This window comes from Excalfactoria chinensis, chromosome 15, assembly GCF_039878825.1.
Source record: "Excalfactoria chinensis isolate bCotChi1 chromosome 15, bCotChi1.hap2, whole genome shotgun sequence".
In the NCBI taxonomy this organism is placed as follows: domain Eukaryota; kingdom Metazoa; phylum Chordata; class Aves; order Galliformes; family Phasianidae; genus Excalfactoria; species Excalfactoria chinensis.
In genome coordinates this window covers 4,410,262-4,424,470 of record NC_092839.1, presented here as the reverse complement: position 1 = coordinate 4,424,470, position 14,209 = coordinate 4,410,262, and the positions used below count along the sequence as shown (strand labels likewise).

At 51.9% G+C, this 14,209-nt stretch overlaps 1 protein-coding gene across 1 annotated transcript; it reads left to right on the top strand.

Annotated features, from left to right (window-relative positions):
- Positions 1–9,461: 9,461 nt before the first annotated feature.
- Positions 9,462–13,285, top strand: MAFB (MAF bZIP transcription factor B). Its single transcript, XM_072350529.1, has one exon. The coding sequence runs from the start codon at positions 10,158–10,160 to the stop codon at positions 11,091–11,093; it is 936 nt and encodes a 311-aa protein (XP_072206630.1). The 5' UTR covers positions 9,462–10,157; the 3' UTR covers positions 11,094–13,285.
- The last annotated feature ends 924 nt before the right edge of the window (positions 13,286–14,209 follow it).

Here is a 14,209-nt window from a genome sequence, read left to right as displayed (position 1 = left end):
GCTTGAAGGGAAAATTGTGTCTTCACTGATGACATTGAGTAGCTGGAGCCAAGAAAAAGGCAGTGCATGTGGTGCGGATGGCCAGGAGCTGCTCAGCAAAGCATGGCTCAGTAGTGAGCCAACAAGGCAGGCACAGAAATGCCAAGTGACATGACCAAGGCCACACAAGAAATTGGAGGCACAGCAAGAAAACTGAGATTAGAGGAGATTTACAGTGGATATAAGGAAAAAGTTTTTGGCAGTAAGGGTGGTGAGGCACTGGCACAGGTTGCCCAGAGAGGTGGTAGTGCTTTGTCCCTGCAGACATCCAAGGTCAGGCTGGATGGAGCTGTGAGCACTGATGGAGCTGTGGGTGTCCCTGTTCAGCGCAGGGGGGTTGGACCACATGGCCTTTAAGAGTTCCTCCCAACTGAAAAGACTTTTATCATTCTATGATTTTTCCCCTCTGATTCCATTCGTTGTCAAACTTTTGGAGTGCAGCACTTGCAGAAACCAACCAGAGTTTCAGTGGTTTAAGGTCAGGCCCAATCACAGCAAAACCCTGGGGCAAAATGTGTTTTTTCCTCTCCCTTCCCTCCAGCAAACGCATCTCTCAACACTTTCTGTGGGGAAGGTCAGTCCTTCACTGGAGTCCCCTGAATACAGAGAAGCTTCTGGGAGCACACTGAGCAAACGGCTTGTTTTGAAAGGACAAGTTAGCTCTATAATTTGCCTTCACAATGTGTTCTGCACTCTAATTACAAATGCAAACACAGTAATTGAGAACAGCATCATAAAGCTCTAAAGGAAGCCATAAGTGATATAATACATGGACATGTTTACCATTTGGTGCAGCAGGATGCCTCGGTGATGTTTTCCCCATGTTCAAACAGGGCGGAGATTTGCTTTTCTTTCATAAAGTTAATTTCACGACAGCAATTCTCCCCTCCGCCTCCCCACTCCTGAGCTTGGGCTAATTTAAATCCAGCTTTCGGAAAACAGTTCCTCTCTTTTCTCAACTGGGAAAAGCCTCTTTTTCTTTTTAATGATAAGCAAAGGTTAATTAAAGCTGTTCTGAAGGGAATAAAGAAGGGAAAACTGCAGTGTGCCCTCCACCTGTGCTGCCCCGTCCCACCTGAATACACTGCAGAGTTGGGGCTGTGCTGCTGCTCCCCCAGTCCTGCTTCTGGGTAACGTATTCACCTCCCCTGGTCACCTCCTTGCCCCTCTCAGCTCCCCAAGCTGTATGGGTGGTGCAGGCAATAATGGTTCTAGCTCTGTTCCATCCATGCCATGAACTCTGCCGTTTGCTGGGGGATGGGGAAGAGGTCAAAGCTCCCGTGATTGCCGGTAGAGCAAAGGTGAGTAGTTCAGATGCAGAAATGGTATATGACATCTGGCAGGCTGAGAGCTTTCATCATGCAAGGAGAGCAGGACATAAACATGGTGCAGTCCCACATTCCTTTTTTCCTTGGCTTTGTCCCTTTTTCCCTGTACTTCCTGCTCATCTCACATATCACCCTCCCTACAACAAACCACAGTTCTGCTCCAGCAAAGATACGGGCTGTGGTCCTTGAGAGTCCTCCTGGACACAACACAGCAAACAGAAGGGAAGTGGAAAAATGGAACTGATATCAGCCCCGTACAGGTGCAGTGGGAGGCTGGCTGGTGGCGGAGCGGGCAGGAGGGATGCTCTATTTCCAGAGGTGCTGAGTGCCTGCAATGCATCATGACAGGTTATCCATCAAACCCATCACCTCTTGGGAAACCTGATTACCCCGGTGGAAGCCCTCATTATGAGCATTTAACTGGTTCCTACGGGTTTAAGCCATCCAGTTCAGTTTAGGAATGGGTCACCAGGATTGGGGTGGACAAATCCTTTGGGAGAAATAGGTCCAAGGGCATAGAAACAGGTGTAGGAGTCTATGGAGGTGTCTAGCAAGTTACTAATTAAAAGGGGGGGGAAAAAAAAGGATATTCTATTTCTAAAATGTTGAACCAATAAAAACAGCTCACACTTGGCTGGTTAGAGCTGTGCATCAGGTGACTTGAACAGATGTCTCCAGCTGGGAATTCTTGGATGAAATTCTCTATCTTCTCCCTTATTATAAGCTGGTTATTAAAGAAGTACATTCGAGGTATAGAAACGTGTGTTAATTCTAGCCCAGAAAATAAAAGAAAACAGAAACCACATATACATCACCAATCGGGAGGTCATGGAGGTGTAATCACAGCTTTAAAGGGGTGAAGCCCCTGATGTCGATGTTGGCAGGATGAAAACACAGCTATTAAAAAACTGCAAGTATAGAGTGAAGGTTGCACGTCAACAAGGCACTTGTACTGCAAGCACAGGCAGTGTTAAAGGAGGCTGTCCCGGAGACTTGGTTATTTATGTGCAAATAGTCATTAATTGTGTGTGTGTGTGTGTGTGTGTGTGTGTAGATTTATTCACTGCAATTTGATATACATACATATATATATATATATATTCAGTTTTCAGCTGCATTTCTAAATGAATGCCTGTTTTCTTCTTCAGCCCAAGTCTGCCCAGAGGAGGGATGAGTGAACAGGACTTTGCATGGCTGTGCAATACTGCAGGAGCTGCTTCTTTCCTATTTAGCACTGGTAGGAATGCTGGTATGTATTCTGCACCTGCTAATGTGAGTGGATTTGAGGGAAACAAGAGGAAACCTCCTCCTTTGATATAGGAAATCCAGCATACCACATTAGATTGCTGTTAACACAGACATAGGAACGAAACATCCTTCGCTGACCAGCTTTCCTACCGAAGCACCTGGCCCTGCCCCTCTCTTTGCTGAGTGTTTCTGCGTTTTCCCTCTCTCCATTCAGGGAGATATGGGCACAGTTTATGTACCTAAGGATGACCCATACAGCATCCAGGCCATGTGGCTGCAAAGCATTTTGCTCAGGAAGCACTGGGTGAGGATTTATGTGTAAAAGAAGCAGGTTGGGAGCTGTTGTCTTTCCCCTGTCTGGGCAGCAGCTAAGGAAGCGTTCCTCAGCCTGGCAAGGAAAGCAAGCAAATGTATTTCCTCAATATTGTTCCCTTTCTTTGTCTTCTTTTTCCTTCTCACATTTAGGGCTTAAAAACATTTCAGGAGGAAGGTAGAGGTTTGCAGAAACCACTTTGTTTCCAGTTCTGCTCGCCTTTCTCTCTCACAAACACACAAAAGGACCTTAATTTCAGTGAATAACAGCTTTCTAGTAAATAGGTCCTCGCTTTTCTTCTGCACCTGGATGCGTGCGGAGGGGCTGGCATCACAAGATTGCTGTGTTTCCTTGGGTGAATAAAGAGCTCCATTCCCAAAGGGCGCAATAAACCCCATCCTTCCTCCTCTGATCAACAGCAGCGCGGAAGCTGCAAACCTGACCAGTACATCAAAAAGGAGCTTGAAAAATACTTTGAGCAAAAAATGCTAACGGTGCATCCTTCCCCTGTAACTGCACCGATATTAAATCAGGAAACAGTACAGAACAACCACAAAACATATATACAGGGGCTGTCAAAGCAGAAAGAAAACAAAATCCCTAATGGGGACTAAAGGTGCAAAGAGCAGAAGGAAGAATATGCAGCTTGGGCTTTATGATTGTATTTAAATCCTTATGCAGCGAGGACCAGAAAGGGAATTCCAAAACAGAATATAAGCAGGTTTGGGTTTGTTTGTTTGTTTTTGTTTTTTGATCCTGGACTTTGTGCAATGAAAAGGGATTACAGACCATGGAAGAAGCTCAGGTCCCTGAGGTGTCAGAGGAGCCCTGAGCTGGAAGGACAGTCCCTGATCCTGCAAGGGCCACGTGCTCAGCTCGGTGGTAAGGAGCCCTATTGGTGCCGTGGTGCTCTATTGAAAGGATGCTCATATAGGGCTGGATTTCTTCATGTACAACTGAGGCCACATCTTCCTCCCCTCATCCTGGGGCATCTGAAATCTGTTCATCCAGAGAGTGCCCTGCTGAGCTGCTTGGGAAAAATCCAAACAGGCAACAGCGGACAGAAAGTTGGGCTGACCTTTACTGGAAGGTTTTCTGGCTGCTCATCACTCTCTGACATTTCTCCCTTTTCTGTGTCCATTACAAGGAAGTGAAAAGTTTTTCCCACCCAGAGAGAAAATTTCCCTAAATGAGAGGTGCTCAAGTTCTGAAGTGTCTGAGAAACCTTTGTATGCCAGATGCCACTCCAGGATACAGATGCAGTGATTATAGTCTGACAGCTTCTGCTGGCTCCTTCAGACCTGAAAGGCAACTTCTGATCGCCCAGGAGAGGTTCTGGTGCTGCTTGTTTGCTAAATGCTGGTGCTTGGATGATGAATTCAGCATGGCAGGGTCCGAGAGGGGAGCAGGACTGAGCCAGGCTCAGGAGGAAAGCAGGCCCTAGAGAGGTCTGAACAGGAGATTTTGTGCTTCTGGATCAGGAGTTTTCTTGCTATATACAAGGGTGGCAGTTAATAATAGGGTGGCAAGGAGAATCATACGGGGGGTATGTATTAGAGGCAGTGCTGGAAAGGGCTGTGATGGGACAGCACTGTTTGGAAATGATGAGGGAGAGAAAGACTCCCGTGGGAAAAGATACAAATAAACAGATCGGATCGTCTCATTCATAGCACTACGAGCCTAAGGCTGAAAGAAAACACAGAACGGAGCTGCTCGCTGCCGCCTGCCCTCACGGGCCGTTAAAGAGCAAGAAACGGTGCCGGCTGTCCCGAGGCATCCCCTGCCCTCCCAGCGCTGCGCTCAGACCCCGAGCAAACTGCAGAGGGTGCCAGCGAGGAGTTCGCTCTGTTCTTTGCGAGCGCTCCGCAGGGCGGCAGGGATGCACTCGGCGCCCCGCAGCCGCACCCCGCGCTGTCCGCACCCCGCAGCTCTGCGGGACACCGCGGGGGCTGCGTCCGCATTTGGGATGGGGTTTCGCGGAGGCAGAGCGGTACCGAAGCGCTGCGTTACGCGGCGCCCCTCGGCTCGCTCTGCTCTTTCAGCCCACCTCGAACCCCCTCTTCTAAAGGAATTCCGTGCCCCCCAACCCCGTCCCGGCCCCTTCAGCCCCGCTCGGTGCTGCTCCGACGGCAGACAGAGTTTTAAGGAAACGCCTTCCAATCAGCGCCCTCAATCACGCCGTCCCGTGTAGTGGCACCTTGCCAGGTGCGCTTATTCCAAGAGACACCCCATTCCCTTTTCCGAAACCCTCCCGAACCCCAAACCTTCCTCTCGGTTACACCGCCCTCCCATCCCAGACAGGGATTTAATGCCGGGGAAAAACAACCTCCCCCCCAAACCCCCCCCCCGCTCCCAACCTACCCTTCTGCGATTGCTGCTCCTCTTCCTACACGTCCACCTCTGTAAACGTGTCTGAAGTTATTGGGACCGGCCCCGCTTAACGGGCTCGGGTTAAAATCTGAAGAGACCCCACTGAACCTCGGACGGTTCCGTAGCTCATTTTATACCGCAAAGCTACCGTGCAGATTTTGTGCGGAGTGTGTTTCACTCTTTACTTCAATAGAAAAGAGAAGGAGAGAGGAAACAAAGACTTACGATTACCATTAGTAATTTAATCCTAAATTCGTGGGCCATTCCCGTCTGCCCGAACAAGCAAACATCAACACTTTTCTTTCTCATGCGCACGGATCTGCGATAGATGATTAACCAGGTCTCTCGCTGCTTGCACAGGGGAAAAATATCCTGACAAACGGCACGGTGCCTGCTGGCAGCTCGAGAAATTAAAAAGCAAGGGAAGGGAGGTAAGGATTAGGAAGGGGGTGCCCTCCTGCCCCGCCAGCGCTGGCTGCCGGCCGGGGGTGATGTCGGTTTGTGTGTTTGTTTGTTAACAGAAGTACCATTTCAGACAATGTATCCCACTGATGTTATGGGGTGAAAATGAGAATGCTGGGGGAAATGTAGCAGTCAGAGACCAAAACCGAGGAGTGCTTCTCACCATGGAAAATACATCAGTGACTGTCTTCTCATACTTATCAGTTACCAAAATCTGCTTTCTAGGAACTGGGGATTAGGGCTCCACAGTAATACGATTCCCTTTTTGAACGTGAAGTGCACAATTCGGGCAGAACCTTACGGAGCCAAACGCACGTAGTACCTGTAGGCATCAGTTTAAAGACGAGATTTCGCATTTCAGAGGCTCAGGACCCGCACTGCTCTACGCGGACACGCGGGATGAGCCGACCTGAAATGACACCATCGTACGGCTTGAAAGCATCCTGATTTTGACCGGGAGTTTCCCAGAGGGAGGAGGGAGAGAAGGAACAACGGAAAGAAGTCATTTTGTATCCGAAACAAACCGTCCGAAAAAAACAAAACCAAACCAAACAAAACCACCAAAAAACGGATCTTAGAAAGAAAAAACCCAGTGAAACGCACCGGACGGCTTTGGGGTGTAGGGAGTAAGTCACGACTGAACAAAAATTGCTCCCGGGAGGAGCGGGATGAAGAGCGAGTGGTGCTGCGGCGCTGGGATGCCGGGCAGGTGGGGCCGCTCCGCGCCGTGCGCTCCCTCCGCGGGTGCGGAACGGGAGCGGCGGGGCGGGGATGGCAGCGCTGCCCGCAGGAGCCGCAGCCGCCGGGGCATCGCCCGCTCCGCGGAGGCGGTTCCGGGTGCGGACGGCGTCGCAGGGCCGGGGATGCGGAGCTTCCCCTGAGCGCAGCTTCGCGGTTCGGTTGTGGGTCCTCGCGGCAGAAAACTCTGCCTGGGCTGCTAAGCTGGGCTGCTCAGCCCACAGATCTAAGGCAAAGCTATTTCTTCCCCAGTCCTCCCTAAAATATATATATATATATATTTCTAAAAAAGGATTGAACGGAGAGAGACCCCCCAACACACAAATATCTGACGATTGAATTAAAAGCTCTGCAGTAAAAAATATCGGCCTTTCACTGGGAATTCGGGGCAGAAAGCTCTTCGTGTTTCAGCCAGCCTTGCAGTGCCGCAAGTTTTGCGGGATATGTGTTTTCTTGAGGGAGTGAGGGATGGAAGAGCAAATAAATGGACCCGCATTGTGCCTTGAAATTTTACGACGATGCTGATGAACACGCAGAACCAAACTGTAATTCACAGCTTAAAAGATTAAGAAGAGACAGAGTGCGTATGGACAGGGAGATAATCAGATCAATGCTTCCTCCACCTTTCAGTAGCTCCACCTTGTGAATATACCTCAGTAATTATGATAGAAAAAAGTATTATCCGTCTCATGGCACATTTCGCTGGGCTGCTTCCTCGCTTCCCAGGCGCTCGCCGCTCTTCCCTTTCTTTCCCTCTGTTTCGGGACCGATTCCCACCGTACCGCCACCGATCACGTTTATGGTGCAGGTAGAAATAAAGCTCTCGCCGAGCACCCTCCAGGACCTCAGAAATAAGAGCTGCTGCTTCCCCTGGGGAAGTTGCTGGCTCTCCCCGAGCTTACCGGGAGGCAGTCGGAGACGGGACGGGGACCGCAGAGCTCCTGCCCCGCTCTGACCTCTCTCCGGTCCCGCAGGGGCACCGAGCTCAGCTCTTTGTGCCTCGGGGCTCATCGTTCTCAGTGAAAAAAATATATATATAAAAAAAAAATAAAAATAAGGCCGATTTCCCGAATTCGGCAGCGATGGGAACTCAGCAGCGCGGTTCTCTTCCAGCGCTGCTCTCTCCACGCGGGATGTTCCCACGCGAGTCCCCACTTCTGCCTTCGGAGCGGGCGGTGTGGAGGGGAAGGCTGCCCTCTCAGGGGCTCAGCCCTTTCCCGGTCGGGTTTGGGTCCGGAGGGGCTCTCTGACCCCCCAGAAACATCACGCGTGGGGACTCCGGCGGGTACAGAGAGCGCCGGGCTTCACCGATCCCAGGCATTTTTTGTATACCCCCTCGGCACATAGAAAGGGAAAGCTGCAGCGAGGCTTCGCCCTGCTACACCGAGCCGACCTCGGAGCGCCTGTAATGCCGAGGGAGTTCCAAACAACCCCCCGGTGCCCTCCCCGCAGCCCACTCCCACGGGCACAGCCGGGACTTGTTGGCAGAGCGGTGCTTGGTGCGGTTCCCTGCGCGGCCGCGGACCGTTCCGCGGGGACTATCGGGGCTGCGGGCTTCTCCCCGACAGAGCGCACGGACCCGGCAGGGAGAGAACAGAACACTCTCCGCTGGGCACTTTAACGGCACGATTTCTATCCCAGCACCTGAAGGGCAGCTCCCTTCTAATGGATGACTGAAAAGATGAAAGATCTTAAAGTATAGGGGTTTATTTTGTTTGCTTTCTTTGGGGTAAATAATTGAGAGGGAAGGGACGGGAGGATGCTGAGCGCCGGGTCAGCCCGGCCTTCCCCCCCCCCCCCCCCCTCTCCCTTTTTTGTTTTGTTTTCTTTTTCCGGGTGTTTTTTACACCGTGAAACGGAGCTGTTATTCCCCAAACCGTCACTTGGTGTCGCACTTTCTGTCTGTTTGAGGGTAAAAGCAGCGTAAAAAGAAGCCTTAATCTCCCTTAATCGTTACAAAATGTTCAGGGGAAAAAAATAAATAAATAAAAAATAAAATAAAAATCCTGTTACCGGACCAAAAAAGAAAAGAAACCAAAAAGCCTCACAAGCCGAGCGCTCCTTTGCATGCAGTCACTGACTTAGAGATCAGCAGAAGAAAGAAAACGCGGTCCCCTCAGAACTGCAATGTGACTCTATTTTCTCCCTTCCCTCCCCCCCCCCCAATATTTGCGATTGTCTGTGTCAATGCCCGCGCTTTACTTTACGGAGAGATTTGCTTCCCATAATCGGGAGGGTTTCCCCGGCTGCCTGCGGACTGACAGCCCCCCCCCCCCCCCTTCCCAGACCTCCCCCTCTCTCCCCTCCGCACCGGTGCTTCCCCGATCCCGTCTCCTGCGCATCCCCCGCACCTCCCGCAGCCCCGCGCAGTTTTCGGCTCATTTTTCCTCTGTACCATCTCACGGGGGGACGCTCCCCCGTGAAGTTGGAAGGGGAGACGCGTGTGCTCGGGATGGGTGGGGAGTAGGGGGAGGAGGTGAAAGCTCAACTGCCTTGAAATTTGCTACGGGACGGCAACGGGCAAAAAGAGACTTTGTTATATTTAGAACAAAGGGACGGGCAGGATGTCCCCGAGCCCTCCTCCTTTCTGGACTGCAGAAAAAGAATAGGAAGGGGGGGTTGGGTGGAGGTGGGGGGGGGGGGGGGGGAGAATAAATAAATAAAAGAGGCGGCGGTGCTGAGGGACGGGGGGGGAGGGAGCCCGGAGGAGCGGGGCGAGGAGCGGGGCCGCTCAGCTGGCGCTGCGGAGCTGTCACGCCGCGGTCCGCCCCCGCCGCACCGCCCAACCCCGCCGCCCCCGCCGCACCGCCCGGCCCCGCCGCACCGCACCGCCCGGCCCGGCCCCGCCGCCGCGCTGCCATTGGCGCGGCCGCCGCCGGCCCCGGCCCCCGCCGCGCTCTCGGCGGGCACGGCCGTATAAGAAGCCAAGGGGGGCTGCGCTGCGAATCACAGCTGCACAACGAGCGCTGGAGGCGGCAGCTACATCGGAGCGCTGGGTTTTCTCGTCCCCTCTCCTCCTTTTTTTTTTTTTTTTTTTTTTCTCCCCTCCCTTCCTCCTTCCCCTCCTTCCTCCCCTCTTCCCTCCCCTTCCCTTTGCGCGGCGAGAGCCAGAGAAAACTCCCGTGCAAAGCCCGGTCGCTGCCGCACAGCCGGTGCGCTCCCGGAGCGGAAAGTTGCGGCACGCTCCGGCGCTCCGCTACCGCGGGGAGAAGGCTCAGGACTTACAAAACCCACCCGGAGGCGCGGGCTTAGACCTTCTGCACCGTTCTTCTCGCTTCCCGCACGGCCCCGAAGGCAGCATCTTTGTTTTGTTTTGCTTTTGACCTCCTGCCGCTGCTCCTTTCTCCTCTCCGTGGGCGTCTGAGTGCCCGGAGCCGCCGGCGGTGCGCTGCCAGCGCTGATACCCAAAGCCGGGAGGCGTCGGGAGGCCCCGGGAGCCGGCTCGTCCCTGGCTTTGTTGCTGCGGTCCAAAGAAGCCCCAGAAGCCGGGAGAAGGAGGAGGCGGCGGTGGTGGAGGGGGGAGCAGAGGAAAGGAAGCGAGAGGCGAAGCGGAGGCAAAGTTTCTTTGGAATAAGGAGCGCGGCCAGCCCTCTGCCAGGCTGCGCGCTGGGGCCAGGTCTCCAGCCCCCTCCGCCCGGAGAGGAGCCCGCAAGACAGCGATGGCCGGAGAGCTGAGCATCGGAGCCGAGCTGCCCACCAGCCCCCTGGCCATGGAGTACGTCAACGACTTCGACCTGATGAAGTTCGACGTGAAGAAGGAGCCCCTGGGTAGGAACGACCGCTCGGGCAGGCACTGCACCCGCCTGCAGCCTGCCGGCTCCGTGTCCTCCACCCCCATCAGCACCCCCTGCAGCTCCGTGCCCTCCTCACCCAGCTTCAGCCCCACTGAACAGAAGACCCACTTGGAGGACCTGTACTGGATGGCCAACAGCTACCAGCAGATGAACCCCGAGGCGCTGAACCTCACCCCAGAGGATGCCGTCGAAGCCCTCATCGGCTCCCACCAAGTGTCCCAGCAGCTGCAAGGCTTCGAGAGCTTCCGGGCCCATCACCACCACCATCACCACCACCACCAGCACCATCACCAGTACCCTGCCGTCACCCACGAAGACCTGGCGGGCAGCGGGCACCCTCATCACCACCACCACCACCACCATCAGGCCTCTCCCACCCCTTCCACCTCGTCCAGCTCCTCGCAGCAGCTCCAGACCTCGCACCAGCAGCATCCCCCCTCCAGCAGCGTGGAGGACCGGTTCTCGGATGACCAGCTGGTCTCCATGTCCGTGAGGGAGCTCAACAGGCACCTCCGAGGCTTCACCAAAGACGAGGTGATCCGCCTCAAGCAGAAGAGGAGGACCTTGAAGAACAGGGGCTACGCTCAGTCCTGCAGGTATAAACGCGTCCAGCAGAAGCATCACCTGGAGAATGAAAAGACCCAGCTCATTCAGCAGGTGGAACAACTCAAGCAAGAAGTGACCCGGCTGGCCAGAGAGCGAGACGCCTACAAGCTCAAGTGTGAGAAACTTGCCAGCAATGGCTTCAGAGAGGCCGGCTCCACCAGTGACAACCCGTCTTCCCCCGAGTTCTTCATGTGAGTGCTTAATAAAAGTAATTAAAAAAAAAAAAATTAAAAAAAACAACATAAAAAAAAAAGCCCAACAAGAAAAAGAACCCACCCGACCCCTGACCCCCATCATTCCCACCTCCTCCCCCCACCCTCCCCCCCCTTGCTCCCATCCTCTTCTGACATCTTCATCCATCTGTCTGCTTGACTAGAGAGAAAGAAGGAGACGAACTTAGAGACTTGATTTTTGTTTTTGCAGCATCCAGTCTTCTAGATTAGCTGTGGGAAAAGTAGGCTGGGGGTGGGGATGGGAGAGGTAAAGTGCAACTTTTCGACTTCGGTTTGCGAGTTAGAGAGAGGGACAGAGGAACGGGAGAAAAGGACAAGTGAAGCATTTTATAGATCGCTTGCTTGCAGAACGAGATGGACTTTAAGAGAATAAGGACAGAAAAGGACAATGAACGAGCCTATCTATGAGCTACTGCCTGCTTGGGAGGAGAGAGGACACACAGCACCATCTCATGCACAATTTACCCACTTGGGAAAAAAAAAGCGAATAATCAGAAAGGACAATATATGCAAACTCTTCATATATTGCCTGCTTAGAGAAGAAAAATAAAGTTACAGGACTCAGACGGGACATTCAATCTAAGAGAGGAAAGAAAGAAAGAAAGGAGAAAAAAGATAAACTCATCAGTTTTATTGCCTGCTTGATTATATAGAAAAAAAAATACGAAAATCTGCATTAAAAATATTAATCCTGCATGCTGGACATGTATGGTAATAATTTCTATTTTGTACCATTTTCTTGTTTAACTTTAGCATGTTGATCATCGATCATAGATTTCTGTTGTTTTGTTTCATCGGTAAGGAAAAGCATCGCGAGTTACCCCAAGTTTTTACTGCTTGTGCAGTTTTTGTTGGTTGGTTTTTTGCTCTCTTTATTGTTTTTATTTCTTTTATGGTCGTCGGCTTGTAAATATCTGCTACTTCAAACCTCACAGGAAGAGAAAACAGAACATAAAGCAAAGTAACATTTCAGCAGGCTGGTTGTACGGTTTGGTTGGTATTAAAGAGATACTTAAGGGGGGAGGGGGGGGGTGAAGAAAAAGTTATGGGCATTTTGCATTCGGAAAAAGAGAGGGGGGAAAAAAGGCAACTTTGTATATCTGGTGCACTTTTAAGTTGTGTGGTTTTTGGTTGTTTTGTTTTTTTTTTTGTTTGTTTTTTGTTTTGTTTTTTAGTTTTCATTTTGGTTGTTGTTTGTTGGGGCAGAAGAAAGGAAAAAAAAAAAAAATAACAAAACGCGAAACCAAAACGCTTGGATGGCATTGATAAACCCAGACTGAATGGTGAAGGGGGGGGAGGTTGGTTGGAGGGGGGGGTTGAAGGAGCTCTGAGCGGTCACTGCGAGCCCCGAGGCGGCTCCGCTCCTCTCCGCTCCGCACCGCGCACTCAGGGCGGCCCGGCCCGCTGTTCCCGGCAGGAGGAGCCGCGATGCTCTCCGCTCTGCGGGCGCTCCCTGGCGCTGTCAAGCTGGGTTTCCCAATGCTTGGAACGGTAACGCTTCCTCCGAGGAGGCGACGCCGCCGCTTTGAAAGCGTATTCTTTTGTAATCTGCTTCTCCGCTTCCCTATGCAGCGAGTGAAAGTTTTAGCCGAAATTAATTTGCAGTTTGTATAGTAGCGGTAGTTTGGAGTCTTATGGGTGTTTTTATGACTTTTTTTCCTTTTTGTTTTGTTTTGTTTTTTTTTTTTCCTCCTGCAGGTCAGTAAAAGGATTTACGTTGCACTGACAAAAAAAAATACCAAAATGAAAACTTATTTTTTAGTTTCCTTTTAGGATAGCTGGCACTGCTGGCCGGATGCATTTTAAGTTTGTATTAGTTTCTAAATTAACAGTAATAACAAGATTGTAATGAACAGCATGGTGCTTGCAGTTTTAAATATTGTGGATATTAGTCACGCATCAGAAAACGATCTTTGGTTTTTACTGATTCAACTGTGTTGAAATCAAAACATTGCAGCAGCGGAGATAAAAAAATAATAATGGTTTTTATTTCATGTAAAGTTCAGAAGGGATCAATTTCAAATCCTGCTTACGATATGAAAAAAAAAAAAAATTAAAAAAAAACCCAACCTGGTCTATTGTAGTTTTATTCAGACTGGTTTCTGTTTTTTGGTTATTAAAATTGTTTCCTATTTTGCTTATTAAAATCATTGAAATGGCATTTCTTGGAGGGATCCGTTTCTCTGCCGTCTCGTGTTCCGAATAAAAAAGAAAGAGGTGATGACAAACTTGCGGATGTGAAGCTCTCCTCGGAGCGCTGTCCGGCCCAAGCAGCTCCGCTTCCCCCCCTCCAGCTACGCCCCCCTCACCTCCCAGCGCTGCGTTGCCCGCAGGTTACGCTGCCCCGAGGTCCGACCCGGCCGTGGCAGAGCGGGGGCAGCCCCCACCCGCAGCGTTGAGCAGCGGAGCCCACCACGTCGGGCCGCGATCCTCCGGCCTGGGCGGCCCCGCTGCAGGGCACTGCGAACGCTCCTGCGTTTCTTTCTTGTTCTCTTGCTTTCTTTTTGCATTAAAAAAGGAGAGGATTTGGCCAAGCCTGCCCTTCCCTCCCCCCCCCCCCCCCCCCCACCTCCACCACTCGCCCCCCACTCCTTTGGGATTCACATCCCTCCTCTCCATCTGCACTCTTTATTTATTCTGGCACTCTTCTTTTTATTATTATTATTATTATTATCTTTTTAAGCTCGAGCAACGGGTGCTTTGCAAGACTTTAGATGTGAATGGAGAAGGGGACCGACCTCCCCCCTCCGCCCTCAGCACCCCCCAGCCCTTAGCAGTTCTCAGGGCAGAAAATGGCCCTCTCCTCTCATCCCACCGGGGTGAGGCGTGTTTGGGGAACAGTCGTTTAAGGACATAGTGTGGCAAAAAAAATGAACAGCGACTACGGTCCGCTAAAACCCACATCCCTTCTTACATCGCATTCCTGCCTGCTCGGAGCTGGGGGGGCTGGCAGGGGGCCGGTCCCGTCTCTATGGGTCAGGCCTGCAGGAGCTGTTCTGCACGGGGACGGGACTTTGTGGAGGGAGAGGATGAGAGCCTGGCTGTGCCTGCCTGGCCGTGCCCCTGCCTTCCTTCCCT